Raw genomic sequence first — 16,323 nt, 5'->3', positions numbered from 1 at the left:
TCTGGCTCCCTGAAAGGAATAGCTCACAACTCATTCTTTACAATAAAAAGTTAATTAACTCAATCCAGGAACACATTACAGCCTCCTCGTCCCTGCCAAAAATACAAAAGAAACATGCCCTTGGAATGACTCCAGCCCGTTCACTACATCAATGTTCACCGCTTGACCTTTATCTCGTTTTAATATGATTCAAAAATAAGGACTTTAAACACTGCCGGGAGGTTTAAAACTACCTGGCTGCGAGAAGTCCGCCTCACAATTTAATTCGCCTCTGCCCCTGGGGAACACGCCTTTACCCAGCGCTTTCTGATTGCCTCAGCATAAACCAGCAATGTCTCAGCAAGTACCAGCAAGGTCACTATTAATCTGAGTAGTGACCATGTCCATGTCCCCTCTTCCACAAAGAAGACTTTCTGTGCCTCATGTTAACTGGGACAACAGCCACAACGTTGTGATTGCATTCTGAAACAAATATCTGGGACGTGGCTGGAGTTTCTAGAATAGAAATCCGCCAGAGGCGGTTACCCGGTGATGGATTGTAAACGCCTCTCCCCCTGGGTGTACCTGGCGATAACGCCACAACACACTGGGCACACCCTCAGCTGGCAATGGGACTACCTAATGGCCAACTTCGGGGAGAAAGTTGAGAGGCAAACACACAAGGAATGGGCGGCTGGGACTGATAAAGCGGGGAAGTGTTCCAACAGGAAGGGTGGGCGGGTGGAACATGGGCTGGAAAGAGCAGAGGGCTAACATGACTAAGGAGCGATGTAGACTTCATATGCATTTATTCCAGGAACTGTCTGTGCCTGGTTTTAAATGTTTTATTCAGCGCATTCATAAAGTATGAGACACGTGCTCCGTAAGTCGTTTGCATAACTATAACTTGCCCAGGAAAATAGATGCACATGTCCATTCCTTAATCCTACCGGTAAAAAGGAGCAGCTGTACGGTTGGGAGCCTCCTCCCCGCGCTAACGCTACATTAACCCAGGGAAGGCTACATGGAGACACAGCTGGTCCCCACAGTGCAACAGATCCAACTGTTAGTCTGAGCCCAGAGAAGGTGAGTTTACAGGCGATCCCCCAGGGAATATTGGACACCCTGGCGTTACAGCAGCCCCAGTGGGAATGCCCCTGGCCTGGAAAACGCCTATTGTTCGTGCTCGCTGAGAAATGGATGGAATCGGTGACACGGTCTCACCGTTTCTGTATAGACAGCATGCGAGTGGGGGCAGAAACTGTCACCCCTGCTTTATTGTATACCAGAGTTAACAGGTTGTGCATTGTGAGGACTGGATCCTCACCTCCCCCCACCCCCCGTCCTTAACCACATCCCTGTTGGGCTGAGTGAGGTACACACAGCCTCAGAGGCACCGTCAGAGCACTGCCCATCATCCTACCCTAGACATACCATCACAAACCCTGACCCGCCTATCACATCCGTACCACTTAAAGTAGAGAATGACAGAGAGCGAGAGAGGGAGCGAGAGAGAGAGGGAGGGAGGGAGAGAGAGAGGGAGGGAAGGGAATGAGACAGACATTTGGAAATACTGAGAATAAAACGTAAAGCTGTTACCTTAACCCGCGAGGAAAGTGGAGAGAGAGAGAGGGAGGAAATCCGTGACAAGCAGACGCAAGGCGATGTGAAGGCGGCGTGGCTGATATCTGACTTCTTCAGCCTCTGTGTGTGTGTGTCTGCATCTTCACCTGCCCCCCCTCGCTACTTACTGCGGGGTCTACCTCTCTCTGTGAGAGGGCTTTTATCTGTGTAGCATCCCTCGAGCAGAACCAGGACTTGTCCTTGTAAAGGGAGACCCTCCCTCCCATCCCCAAGGTAAGCCGCTCTCTTCAATGTCTTCAATGTCAAGAGGAAAGCTCCCCTCTTCGTTCCAAAGTTTCCCACTTTCTCCCTTCTCAGTGATTCTGCTGCCATCTGAACCCTGTCTCCCTGTGTGTGTGTGTCTGTGTCTGTGTGGTTAGAAAATGAGAGGTCGCTGGTATCATTTCTACTCCTTTTCCTACTCTTTCATTCAATGAAATTCCCTATTACCCCAGGCTCTTTTTTATTGGGAAGATCCCTGATCGCTTCTCTATGATGAAAGCTGTATCTCATCCTCCCAGTCCTGTCTCCGACACCCCGTCCAGGTGATCCACGTGCTCCCAGTGTCGTTCTGCAGAGAGAGGAAGCAGACACGGGAAATTATCAACAGCACCCCAGCTATCTAGAGAACAGATCTGGCATTTAACAGACCCTAAAAGTGAGTCAGAAGGTGGTTAAGAGCAACTAACATAATTAATTGGAAACCAGTTTGGCATGGGAGGGTCTCTGATTTTTCAGGGTTGTGTTATTAATACATTTACAGTTGTGTATGCATTGTAGAATTATTGCTTGAGTAACAGGACTTGGAGTTATTTATTGCCCCATCTGACAACTTTTATGCTAGAATGTTGATAGACAATGTGTGGTGGTGAGAACTGATCTTGAGATGGAAATGAGTGTCTGTCTTCACTTCTAGATGTTGCCGAGTGGCCAGAGAAGGTGGTTCTCGCTCTGAAGCCTCCACAACCCCTCCGCGGGTCAGCTCGGAGAGGCCATGGCGGCTGGAGTGGCGGCCTGGCTGCCCTTTGCCCGGGCAGCGGCCATTGGATGGATGCCAGTGGCCAACTGCCCCATGCCCCTCGCCCCCGGCGACAAGCACAAGAAGCAGGACGAGCTCATTATCCTCAACGTGAGCGGCAGGCGTTTCCAAACCTGGAAGAACACCCTGGAGAGGTTCCCGGACACTCTGCTGGGTAGCACCGAGAAAGAATTCTTCTTCCACGAGGAGAGCAAGGAATACTTCTTCGACCGGGATCCTGACATCTTTAGGAACGTGTTGAATTTTTACAGGACCGGCAAGCTGCACTATCCGCGGCACGAGTGCATCTCTGCCTATGATGAAGAGCTAGCTTTCTTTGGCATCATTCCTGAGATTATTGGAGATTGCTGCTACGAAGAGTACAAGGACAGGAAGAGGGAAAATGCCGAGAGGTTGATGGATGACAGTGACTCTGAGAACAAGGCAGAAGGCAACTTGCCTTCGCGTACCTGCCGCCAAACCATGTGGAGGGCATTTGAGAACCCCCACACCAGCACCTTAGCTTTAGTCTTCTATTATGTCACTGGCTTCTTCATTGCAGTCTCGGTCATCACCAATGTGGTAGAGACGGTGCCCTGTGGCATTGGGCCCGGAGATGTCAAAGACCTGCCCTGTGGGGAGAGATATGTGGTGGCTTTCTTTTGTTTAGATACTGCCTGTGTCATGATCTTCACGGTTGAATATCTCCTCCGACTCTTTGCAGCCCCCAGCCGCTACAGGTTCATGAGAAGTGTGATGAGCATCATTGATGTGGTGGCTATCATGCCTTATTACATTGGCTTGGTGATGACCAACAACGAGGACGTGAGTGGAGCCTTCGTGACTCTCCGCGTCTTTCGAGTTTTCCGGATTTTCAAGTTTTCTCGCCACTCCCAAGGGTTGCGAATCCTGGGTTACACCCTGAAGAGCTGTGCCTCCGAACTTGGATTTCTCCTGTTCTCTCTCACCATGGCCATCATCATCTTTGCCACTGTGATGTTCTATGCCGAGAAGGGGTCGACCCACAGCAAGTTTACCAGCATTCCCGCCTCTTTCTGGTACACCATCGTCACCATGACAACTCTGGGGTAGGTCTTAAGGAATTTTTCCCCCTCTTTCTGTGGTGTGCTAAAAATAAGTGCCAGGGCTGCTAACTCTACTTAACTCCGCATGGGACCATTAGATTGGCCTGAATTGTACAGTAGGGACATCAGTGAAAGAAAATTATTTGGATTTTCAGAAGACGCTGAAGTTAGTCTGCTTTCGAAATAATCTTTAATTAATAGAAGATAAAAGCGCCTTTTTTATTTAGTAACATAGGGGCAAAGCGTTCAATGTAAGAAAGGATTAATTAGATATCGCTCTAGCTCCAGATTATACATGGCATGACTTGATGAGCAGTCTGGACGTTTGTAATTACATTCTTCGAATTAACACTGTTTAATCTCCCTTTCTGAGGAGCACCGAGCAATGCCAACGCTTGCTGCAGCTCAGCCTGAGACAAGAAAGGGCAGGGTCAGATATTAATCAGAGTGGGGGAATCAGAAAAGTTTATTTGACAAGGAGAACCGCGCAATCTATTGTGTGAGAAATGACACGTAGACTTCGAAGATCCCGAACTGTGCTTAACTCCCTCTTAGATACTAGGCACTTTCCTTAGTTACTGCACGCTCCCACTACACGGCAAGGCGTTAAAAGCCTCTCCCGGGGAGTTTTATTTATTCTGGCACCAACTGTTGGATGTCATTTATTCGAGAAGGAATATGGGGAAAGCACCCTATGATTTCTGGTCTCCATAAACCGGTCTGCACAGTGCATTAAGGCGATAGATTTTCTCCCTGTAAAGGACTGAATTGGTTTGAGAAGGAAAAAGAACATCTGACAGATGTTCCGACGATATACAATATGACACGCACAAATAAAAGTGTTTTCTCAGAGTTCCCGGGCTAATGTCCTTGAGGTTTATTTGTAGGAGTGCGAAGACTTATGACAACAGTAATAAAGTTTTTACAAGAGGGCTTGGTAACAGGTGCTGAATGCTGATGAAAGTCCCTGTCCATGGTGCTGAATCTGGGTCCCTTCCTTTCCAGCGTTCAGCTGCGGTGCTGTTGAGCTTTTCCTGTGGTTCCAGACGCTTCTTCATATTGTCATTCTCCCAGTCTTCAATCTCTTCTTTATCCTCATGTCATTTTTCTATCACGCTGTTACCCTAGACCTCAGTGGGTAGCCCTTTCTCTTCTCAGTGAAGAGGGTGGTGAGGTGATTAACCTCCCACTCCAGACATTCCATCACATAATTCTGGCTGACACTTCCGATGCCAATGTTGAGGGAGTGCCGCACTGTCAGAGATGCCCTCTTTGGATAAGGTCTCAAACCAAGTGCCACATGGCTGGTCATCAAAATGCTGCTATTCTGATGCAGAGCATTCTGGCCAATTTTCATTCCTCAGCAAACATAGTAAACTAGCTGGTAGTTATTTCCTGGTTGTTTGTGGGAGTTTGCTGCGTGCAAATTGGCTGTTGCACTTTCTACATCATAGCTGTGACTACTCTTCAAAATGCACTTCATCGGCTGGGAAATGTTTTTGGACTTCCTCAGGTCACAAAAGGCGCTATTGAAATGAACATTCTTTCTTACAGTAACTTTCTTTGTGCCACAGATGATCTGAGCAATGTAGATCGCAGAATCATGCAATCTATGGCAAGGCGACAGGTCCTTCAGCCCAAACTGGTCCATACAGGCCAGAAAGTCCATCAAAGCTAATCCCATTTGCCTGCATTTGCCCCATATCTCTCTAAACCTTTCCTATCCATGTATCTGACCAAATGCCTTTTAAATGTTGCCAATGTCCCTGCCTCAACCACTTCCTCTGGCAGCTCATTCCACACATGTACCACCCTCTGAGTAAAAAATTTGCTCCTCAGGTTCCGATTAATTCTTCCCCCACCGCAACCCCCCCCCCCCAACTTAAAACCTATGCCCTCTAGATAACGGATGATAAATAAAATCACATTGCTGGCAAGGACAGAGTTCTTTTTGACGGCGCTACCTTTACAGCATGCTCCCAAAACAGAAAATGCTGGAAAATCTCAGCATCTGTGGAGAGAGAATAAAGCCAATGTTTTGAGCCTGGCTGACTGTTCATCAGATCTCAGTATGCTAGTTCAGAGCTAGTCTACTGCTTATAGTTAAAAATATGACATTATAATTCACATTATATCAAGTTATGATAATATCATTGCATTTTTATTTAGAAATTTACAAGAATACAACAATTAAAGTATTTGCATCAATTTTTAAAAGCAGCAGAACTTTTAACTCTATTGTAATTCAGGGTCCCTTTTGTTCTTTTAGCACTAGGACTTCCTCGAATAGAATAATCTATCTTTATTTGTTTATTAGTCACAAGCAGACTTACATTAACGCGACAACTAAGTTACTGTGAAAATCCCCTAGCAGCCACATTCCAGCACCTGCTTGGGTACACTGAGGGAGAATTTAGCATGGCCAATGCATCTAACCAGCATGTCTTTCAGACTGTGGGAGGAAACCCATGCAGATATGGGGAGAAGGTGCAGACTCTGCATAGACAATGACCCAAGCCGGGAATTGAACCCGGGTCTCTGGCACTGTGAGACAACAGTGTTAACCATTGTACCACCATTATCCAAAGCCATCAGCAGCGTTATACTTTGAGAACTCAAATCTTTCACAAATCTGAAAGAGCATTTGATTTGGAGATTGTACTCACATTTAAACATATCCATTCTTTAAGATAAAATCATTTTTGCTGAAATAGAGCAATTTTTCATGTCATTTTCTTAGTAGCTCTAGGACAAGGTATAGACACCAGACACATATTTTTAGAAACATGGCCATTAAGCCAGAGCAACCCATTTATTTTTGAAATATTCACTCAAGCTTTGTGTTTCATCATCATAATCTCCAATCGCTTCTCTCCCCATAAATAGACTTGATTATCTTCCCAACTCATTTACAATCCCTGCTTCAACATCCTTCCCTGATAACTGATACAATACTCTACCACATATTACACAAAAAAGTCTCACGTGAAATCCCTGCCTGCTTCCATCCTATTTTTAGTTTTGTTCCCCCTAGTATTTGAAGCCTTCACCATGCTGAATAATTTCCTTGCATCAGGTAACAAATCCAACTTTGCTGTTGTTGTATATGAAGGACAGAGTTCAAAGTTTTTAAAAATGGAAATAATGAGGCTCCATTACACTGTGCTAAAATACATTGTCTTGTGGTCCAGTAGAATTTTCTTTTGCAATATGTCCTTTGTCTTCTAAACTCCCAGACCACAGACCAATCTCTCAACTAATAGGTTGTAGAGACAGTCTGCTGTCTGACATTTTCTAATTCCCTTCTTGTCCTAACCGTTCGTGATATAGAGAAAATGCAAACAGATGGCTTGTTCGCTTCACTCTCTGTTCCTCTCATGCTCTCTCTTTCTCTGTCTCTCTCTGTCTGTCTCGCTTTCTCCCTCTCTTTCTCTCTCTTCCTCTCAAGCTCTCTCTTTCTCTGTCTCTCTCTTCTCTCTCTCTTCCTCTCATTCTGTCTCTCTCTGTCTCTCTCTCTCTTTCCCTCTCTCTCTTCCTGTCATAGCCTCTCTTTCTCTGTTTCTCTCTCCTTCTCTCTTCCTCTCATGCTCTCTCTTTCTTTCTCTCTCTCTCTCTCTTTCTCTCTCTCTCTTTCTCTCTCTCTTCCTCTCATGCTCTCTCGCTTTCTCTCCCTGTCTCTCGCTTTTTCTTGTGCTTGCTCTTTCTCTGCCTCTCTCTGTTTCTCCCTCTCCTTCTCTCTCCCTCTTTCTCTCTTTCTTTCTCTCTCTCTTCCTGTCATGCTCCCCCTTTCTCTGTCCCTTTCTCTCTCTCTCTCTTCCTCAGTTTCTCATCTTTTCTCTTGCTTTTCCTCTTTATCACTCTTTCTCCCTCTCCCTCTTCCTCTCACACTCGCTCTCTTTCTCTGTCTCTCTCACTTTTTTGTCCCTCTCTTTTTCTCACTCTCCATAACCTCTACTAATCAGTTGTACCATACAGAGTAGTAGGCCATTCAGTCCTCAGAGTCTGATATCCCATTCAGTTTTATTGCCGCTAATCTGTATCTGAAACATTTAGCTGCCTTTGGTCTGTAGCCAGTATTGAACCTGGGGTGAGATTTCCAGATGATTACCTCCTTTTGAATGAAGAAGCATTGCTTCACTATTAAGTGTCCTTGCTCTCGTTTTAAGATTGTGTTCTTGGATTAACCCACTGAAGGAAGTAATTTCTCTGTATTTACCCTCCATAACAAACACGTATGGTCATATGGTAAAGTAGATTCAGAGAAGCTATTAAAACCTTCATAATTTTAAATAACTCAAGTAGAACATCCCTCAATTTCTTAACATGAAGGGAATGCAAGCCAAGAGCCTGAATATTCTGCAGCAGATGACTCAATTCCTGACATCTCAAAACCTTTCCACCCTCTACAAGGCTCAAGTGTGGAATATAATGCAATACTATCCACTTGCTTGGATGAGTGCAAATCCAACTATGCTCAAGAAGCTTAGTACCATTTAGGACAAAGCAATCTGGCTACGGACCCGGGTTCAATTCCTGGCTTGGGTCACTGTCTGTGTGGAGTTTGTATGTTCTCCCTGTGTCTGTGCGGATTTTCTCTGAGTAAATAAACTTAACTTACAAGTGCATAATGGCAGTGAAGTGTACCAGATAGTAGCTTCCAATCTTCAGCCAGGAAAACACTGCAGGCATATAGGAATAACCACTTCAAATCTCCCCTTCAAGCAACACATAACTTATTGCTGCTAGGGCAAAGTTCCAGGATTCTTGATCTAGTAATATTATGAGAGCAGCTTCACCACATGGATTGCACAGTTCACCACCACCTTCTTAAAGACAATAAGGGGTGGACAATAAGTGTTGTGCTTGTTAGCAATGCCCATATCCTGTAAGTGAATAACAAACTAACTGGTCCTCTTTTGGGCAACACAGTGGCACAGTGGTTAGCACTGCTGCCTCACAGCACCAGGGACCCCGATTCAATTCCAACTTTGGGTGACTGTCTGTGTGGAGCCTGCATGTTCTCCCCGTGTCTGCGTGGGTTTCCTTCTGGTGCTCCAGTTTCCTCCCAGAGTCCAAAGATGTACAGGTTAGGTGGATTGGCCATGCTAAATTGCCCCTTAGTGTCCCAAGATGTGTCGGTTAGGAGGATTAGTGGGGTAAGTACTTGGAGTTATGGGGAACGGATCTGCATTGGATTTCCCTTGATGCCAGGAGGATTACGTGGGGTTGCAGGGGTGGTGCCTGGATGGGATTGTTATTGGTGCAGACTCAATGGGCTGAATGGCCTCCTTTTGCACTGTAGAGATTCTATCATTTATGTCTTTAATTCCTGAAATAATTATGGCGAATATTCTCTGCAACCACCACCCCACCCCCTCTCATCAAGGCAAAATATCCTTCCTGATTGCAAAGACTTAAAGTTTCTTATCCCACAGTTAAATAACCAAAGGTAGGATTGTGGCAAATGATAGGTACAAATATGGAACCTACCACTACCTCATATTGCATACGAGAGAACCATTACATTCCCACAATTAGTGGGATTGATGGATCATTGTTAACAGGAATTTATGCTTCCACCAATGAAAATGTTCTGTCCAAGTGGACTGGACGCCATTCTCTTTCTAAGAATCGGGCAGTAAATCTTAGTGTTCAGGCAGCTAGCAAGTGGAAAAGCCCAAAAAATGTGCATTAGGAATAAACAATAAATAGTTTACAAAGAAAGCAGCAATTCTTAGCTAGAGTTTAGTGGCTGAGAGATGAATGGTTAAATATACATCGAAAACAGGTTCATCAGAATTGCTTCTTAGCTTTGTTCCATGGAGCCTGAAATTACAATTGAGATAAGTGAATGAGTGCATTCTTATTTTGTCTTCGTGTCTCAGTATAAGGAGGTGGCCTTCTTATCATTTTAATTCTCTAATGACCTTTCAATAGAACACAATATTGATGAATTTTGGTAACTGTTGCAAGTGTTTAATTACAGCCAACTTTCAACGTGTTAAAACTGAGCATCTGCAGCTATCAAGTAAAATTATGTCAAACTTGCAGTTTTAATGGATGAATTCATTCCTTTTAAAATAATGAAGCTAGGGTTTGTACACTAATGTGTCCAAATCCTAATTTCAAGGTGTACGAGAGGATGTGTGTTTTCGAAGGTTGTCATTGTTGTTGCTTCTCTTTTTGCACCTAGTGGTGCACACGACAGATTTTCATCTGCTCCCATAGTGAGGTTATTCCTGGAACACATCACTAGTCTGTCACTAAAGGCTTATAGCTTGAGGGCCAATCACTCCACATCATGTCTGGCTGATCAGGAATCTCTCCCGCACTTACAGCCTGCTATTGGCATGTTGGAAGGATTTTGCACGTTGATACTCAACCTATTTGGTCGCGTTACAAATGTACCTTCCTTGGGCATCAAGTCCTGGGGTCGGACTCAAAAGCCAGAGCTTTTGGCTCAGATACAGATGTTATCCATTGTGCCACTAGACCTCTGTTTAAAGATTTATTTATTAGTCACAAGTAGGCTTACATTCACACTGCAACGAAGGTACTGTGAAAATCCCCTAGTCATCACACTCCGGCACCTGTTCGGATACACTGAGAGAGAATTTCGCATGGCCAGTGCATCTACCCTGCACGTCTTTGGACTGTGGGTGGAAACCAGAACACCCGGAGGAAACCCACACAGACACGAGGAGAATGTGCAAACTCCACACAGACAGTGACCCAAGCCGGGAATCGAACCCGGGTCCCTGGCGCTGTGAGGCAGCTGTGCCACCATGCCACCCCAAGGTTGGTGTTTGTAAATGTATTTCAGTGCCTGGCAGTTTTCTCGTGGAAAAACAAATTAAGTATTTTTGACAATTGGCATATTTTAATGATTTGCACCACTCAATGATTTGACCAAATCTCCTTGTGCGAAGACTGGGCAATCTGTTGATAATCAACAAGGCTTTCAGCAATGACCAGTGAACCTTTTGGAGAGACTGGAAAGTGGGGATTGTTCTCTTCAGAGTACAGAATGCTCAGGGGTGATTAAATATGTGTTCCAAATCTTGAAGGGTTTTGAAGGAATAAATGGGGAGAGAAATCAGTAACCAGAGATAACGGATTGAAGGAATTTGCAGCAAAGGGCAAGATGAGGAGAATTGTCATGATCCGGAAATAGCTTCCTGAAACAACGGAAGAAGCAGAATCAGTAGTAACTTTCAAAGTGGAATTGGATAAATACTCAAAGGGGTGAAAATTGCTGGGCCATGGGGAAAGAGCAAAGAAGTGGGATCAACTGAGACCAACTAGTCCCACTCCATCTGTTCCGTGAATGTCCAGACTGATTCTAAGTAAAACAAAGAATTATTTTTGAACTCCTTGCCTAAAGCCATGATATTTTCAGGTTAACATCTCTTTGAAATCAGTGAAAACTTTAATTAGTTTTAACTTTTTAATGACTTACATTGATCAGACTGAGAACTGTTTAACACTCTGGAGCACCTTGTCACACTCTCGACAGCAGCAGCAGAGTGGATACCAGGCTGTTTGTAATGAGGGATAAATGTAGAATATAGGTGCACCTCTGAGCCCACAAAGTAGCTAATTCCCACCATCAAGGGAATAGCCTCTTGTATACCAGTGTAACATTCCTGAGTAAAGCTGAAAATTTAGTATCAATTAGTGCCAAGTTAAAGGCAGCCTCAGACTATGACTTAAATTCTCTCGAAACAAAGTCAAGAATACCCAATTCACATTTCCCTTAATTAGCCTTCTCACAAGGTGTATAAATCCCACTAGATACTCGCTATGTAGAAATGTCAGGAAGCCATGTGTGGAAATTGCTTCTATTTGCTCATTTAGCAAAAATAAAAACAGAACCTCAACATTACGACTCTGGAAATATGAAATCAAGGAACACTTCATTTGTGATGTGGCTTATACAAATCCTTCAATCTCCTCGCTCTCCAAAAACGCATTTAGTTGCCTCTTGAATAATCATCAGGGAACATTCTCTTCTCATTATTAACTTGGCTGGATTGAAATTCCAGACCAGCTGGTCATGTGGAGGTCAGCATTCGAACCCATTGGTTCCTTTGAAATGTCACTGTTTAACAACCATCAGTATTCCAAACAGCTCCACAACAGAGTCGAAACAGCTCCAAAGAGGGAAGTGGACAATTATTTGCGATAGAAAAAAAATTGAAAAGGGAGCGGGGAAAGGGGAAGGGAATGGATTCAAGTGAATGGAGAAAGCTAACCAAGGCATGATGGCTAAATGAAGTCCCCCGTACTGTAGAAGAAAACCATGAAAAGCATTATAACGCATCATTCTTGATATGGCTCATGATTCTAAATTCAACTTTGACTGCCTGTTTATGCTGTTGCTCACTAAGGCACTGAATTCAGTGGGTTAGTAAATTAGAAAATTAACCTTTATGCATCTTGTTGATAACACTGGGGATCTTGTCCTGTTTGATTTGATTTGATTTATTATTGTGATATGTACTAACATAGAGTGAAAAATATTATTTCTCATGCACTATACAGACAAAGCATACCATTCATAAAGAAGGAAACAAGAGAGTGCAGAATGTAGTGTTACAGATATAGCTAGGGTGTAGAGAAAGATCAACATAATGCAAGTCCATTCAAAAGTCTGGCAGCAGCGGGGAAGAAGCTGTTCTTGAGTCGGTTGGTACGTGACCTCAGGCTTTTGTATCTTTTTCCCAAAGGGAAAAAGTGGAAGAGAGAATGTCCAGGATGCATGGGGCCCTTAATTATGCTGGCTGCTTTGCCGAGGTAGCGGGAAGTGTAGACAGGGTTAATGGATGAGAGGCTAGTTTGCGTGATGGATTGGGCTACATTCACGACATTTTGTCGTTCCTTGTGGTCTTGAGCAGTGCAGGAGCCATACCAAGTTGTGATACAACCAGAAAGAATGACTTCTATGGTACATCTGTAAAAGTTGGCAAGAGTCATAGCTGACATGCCAAATTTCCTTCATCTTCTGAGAAAGTAGAGGCATTGGTGGGCTTTCTTAGTTATCGTGTCAGTATGGGGGGATCAGGACAGGGTTGTTGATCTGGACACCTAAAAGCCTGAAGCTCTCAACCCTTTCTGTTGATGTAGACAGGGGCATGTTCTCCTTTATGCTTCCTGAAGTCGATGACAAATCTCCTTAGTTTTGTTCTCCCTATACATTGTCCCAGCGAACTAACAGTAGAATTGTAACTCAAAAAAGCCCCATGCAGATTATTCTTTCTTCCGCCTCCCACCACCCCCTCTCCACCCTTTCTACATACAGGTGGTGCTAAGGGAAGGGTATGATTTTCTGTACAACCACTTTCGCTACATTTTTGTTTGCCAGTTTTGCCAGCCAGTGATAGCAACGACTCTGTAGTCCAGGGTGCCACAAAGATTTCAGTGCAAACTCGTGCTAAGGATTTCTCAAGATTTTTGGTCGATTTTACCATTTGTCATGCGTAAATTCATCCAGGTATTACAAAATAAAGTCTTAAAGTTTAACAAAAAGTCTTGTGGCCTGATCTTTGGGCACTAATGTAGTGTAGGAAGAGGAAGAGACCATTCAACCCCTCAAGTGCAAGGGTGGTCAGAAGAGGGAACTGGGCCTTGCTCGATTGGAAATGGCAGAAGCTCTGGCTTCAAGTTACACGGCCTTAATCACATCACTGTGAAAACCCAATGCTAACTGATCCAAGGTGGAGTCAGAGAATTAGAATGAATGAAAGTCATTGAGATGAGGAGAAACACCAGTGGCACTTGAGCGAGATAGCCATATTTTCAATTGTCTACATCTACACTGGAAGCTTTAAAATGTAGGGCCTGGTTTAGTGAATGATCCTTCAGGTCTCTCAGTGACCGGACGAAAGGTGGCCCATATTAGTTTATTGGGGGCAGTGCTGAAGATGATATGGGATTCTGCAGGTTGATTGAGAGATTTGTCTGAACAAGGTTGGAAGTTGGGACAGTAGGGGCTGATAATCCTACGTCTAGGGGCTATCAGGGACTGACGGGATATCTTATGTGGAAATGTTGGACAGATTGGGCCTGTATCCATTGGAGTTTAGAAGAATGAGAGGTGATGAAGAATAGGGATGTACTCCTGAGAATGCATAAGGCTCTGTTCAGACCCCATTTGGAGTACTGTGAGTAGTTTTGGGCCCCGTATCTAAGGAAGGATGTGCTGGCCTTGGAAAGGGTCCAAAGGAGGTTCAAAGAAATGATGCCTGGAATGATGAGCTTGCCATTTGAGGAGCGGTTGAGGACTCTGGGTCTGTACTCACTGGAGTTTAGAAGGATAAGGAGGGTCTTATTGAAGCTTACAGGATACTGTGAGGTCTGGATGGAGTGCACGTGGAGAGGATGTTGCCACTAGTTGGAACAACTACTCCCAGAGAGCACAACCTCAGGCTAAAGGGACAATCCTTTAAAACAGAGATGAGGAGGAATTTCTTCAGCCTGAGAGGGTGAATCTGTGGAACTCTTTGCCGCAGAAGGCTGCGGAGGCCAAGTCATTGAGTGTCTTTAAGACAGAGATAGATAGGTTCTTGATTAATAAGGGGATCAGGGGTTATGGGGTGAAGGCAGGAGAATGGGGATGAGAGAAATGTCAGCCATGATTGAATGGCAGAGCAGATTTGATGGTCTGAGTGGCCTAAATTCTGCTCCTATGTGTTATGGTCTTATGGTCTTGTTGAAGCACACAAGATCCTGAAGAGACTTGACAGGGTGGATGCTGGGAGGCTGTTTCCCCTTGTGGGAGAGCCCAGAGCTAGGCAACACTATTTCAAAATAAGGAATCTCCTATATAAGACAAAGATGAGAAGAAATATCTTGTCTTAAAGGATCAAGGGCCTTTGGGACTGTCTTCCACAGAGATTGGATGAGGTAGGGTCAAGGAACATTTTTAAGGCATGGGTGGATAGATTTTTGACTAACCAGGGAGTCGAAGGTTATCAAGGGTAGGTGGGAATGTGGATTTGAGGCCACAAACAGATTAGCAATAATCTTATTGAATATCAGAGTAGACCCAATGAACTGAATATCCAGCTCCTGCTCCCAGTTCATAGAACTCTGTTCCTCTATTCAATTATATCACAGATGACCACTACCTCAACTGGTCAGTTGTAGCCTTTTAAAATTTAAAGTTTATTTGTTAGTTTCACAACTAGGCTTACATTAACACCTCAATGAAGTTACTGTGAAAATCCCCTAGTAGCCACACTCCACCGCCTGTTTGGGTGCATTGAGGGAGAATTTAGCATGGCCAATGCAACTGACCAGCACGTCTTTCGGTCTTTTTGTTACCCAACGAAAACCTTGGAAGTTGCAATTTACCATCAATATCCACAGCCTTTTGGGAAGAGAGAAATCCAAGTTCCTGCCTCCCTTTGTGTGAGAAACTTGCTTCCTGTCAGCAATCCTGAATGGCCTGGCTCTGCTTTTCACAATATTGCCCCCACCAGAGGGAATAGGTTCTCTGTATCTACCTTCTATTGCTTGTCTCATCATTTTAAATACAGCAATGTGATCACCTTCCTCAGACACTGATGCTAAGGGAGACCTTCAGCACACTGCCACGACTATCCCCAGGAGGATGGCAAGGTGGTTAGCATTGGTTAGTGGTTAGTTAACAGTGGTTAGCACTGCCGCCTCACAGCTCCAGGGACCCAGGCTCCCGGCTTGGATCACTGTCTGTGTGGAGTTTGCACATTCTCCCCGTGTCTGCGTGGGTTTCCTTCGAGTGCTCCGGTTTCCTCCAAAGGTATGTAGGTTAGGTTGATTGGCCGTGCTAAATTGACCCTAGTTTCAGGGGATTGGCAGGGTAAATATGTGGGACCACGGGAATAGGACCTGGGTGGGATTGTGGTCAGTGTAGCCTTGATGGGCCTTCATTGACTCTATGATTTGCCAACAGCAACCTGATGATAGGTTCTTCCTGAGCTTCAGGCTTTTATTTGCCACTCACACAGTGACTTCATCAGGCTGACAAACTTCCCACCTCCACCCAGATCATTTGGCACAAATCGCCTTCAGTGACAACCGTAAATCTCACTGGACACAAAGCTGGTGATCTTTCTGTTTGCTAAAGGCCAGGGAGCTTACCGAGGAGAACTGGGGCTGATGTGGGAGAAGTTACACTGATTAATTACAGTGCGATTTCAGAGCTATTCCAGCATTTAATCAACTATGAAGTCAAATCTGGGCCACTTTTATAGTATAGATTAAATTTCCACAGAACAGCGTTTACAGGAAACTGTTAGCCTGTGTGAATCTGGTAGGATTTGCACATTATGATGCTTCCAGGGATCGCTTCAGGTGACATAAATGTACAACAGATTTTGTGTTGTTGCAACTTCTCAAAATGACACCGGAGTGAAATTGTGACACTTCACATTCTTGGGAAGCAAGGGTGAGATCACTTGAAGGAGATGGTCTGACTGTGCTTCAGCGCAGCGCTGGTACAGCAACACCACACAGCTTTAACCGCATTAGTACAACAGCGCACAACCAGTATCCTTGTTTAGAAGAAGGCTTTTCTTCAAGAGAACTGTCTTTTGTCAGCCAGTTGACAAGATGGCAAACTCCATCAACACTGAA

The 16,323-nt window shown here is 44.5% G+C and overlaps 1 protein-coding gene across 2 annotated transcripts in view; it reads left to right on the top strand.

Annotated features, from left to right (window-relative positions):
• Positions 1-973: 973 nt before the first annotated feature.
• The window catches only part of kcnd3 (potassium voltage-gated channel, Shal-related subfamily, member 3), a 328,767-nt gene continuing 313,417 nt past the window's right edge, over positions 974-16,323 (top strand). For both annotated transcript variants that reach the window (XM_080209652.1, XM_080209653.1), the window contains exons 1-2: positions 974-1,065; positions 2,519-3,708. In XM_080209652.1, coding sequence (XP_080065778.1) covers positions 2,597-3,708 — 1,112 coding nt within the window. In that variant the 5' untranslated portion in view covers positions 974-1,065; positions 2,519-2,596. The remainder of the gene's footprint in view (positions 1,066-2,518; positions 3,709-16,323) is intronic.

The sequence above is a fragment of the Carcharhinus amblyrhynchos genome, chromosome 22 (genome assembly GCF_965287045.1).
Source record: "Carcharhinus amblyrhynchos chromosome 22, sCarAmb.v2.hapA, whole genome shotgun sequence".
NCBI lineage: Eukaryota > Metazoa > Chordata > Chondrichthyes > Carcharhiniformes > Carcharhinidae > Carcharhinus > Carcharhinus amblyrhynchos.
This window is presented reverse-complemented; position numbering and strand designations above follow the sequence as displayed.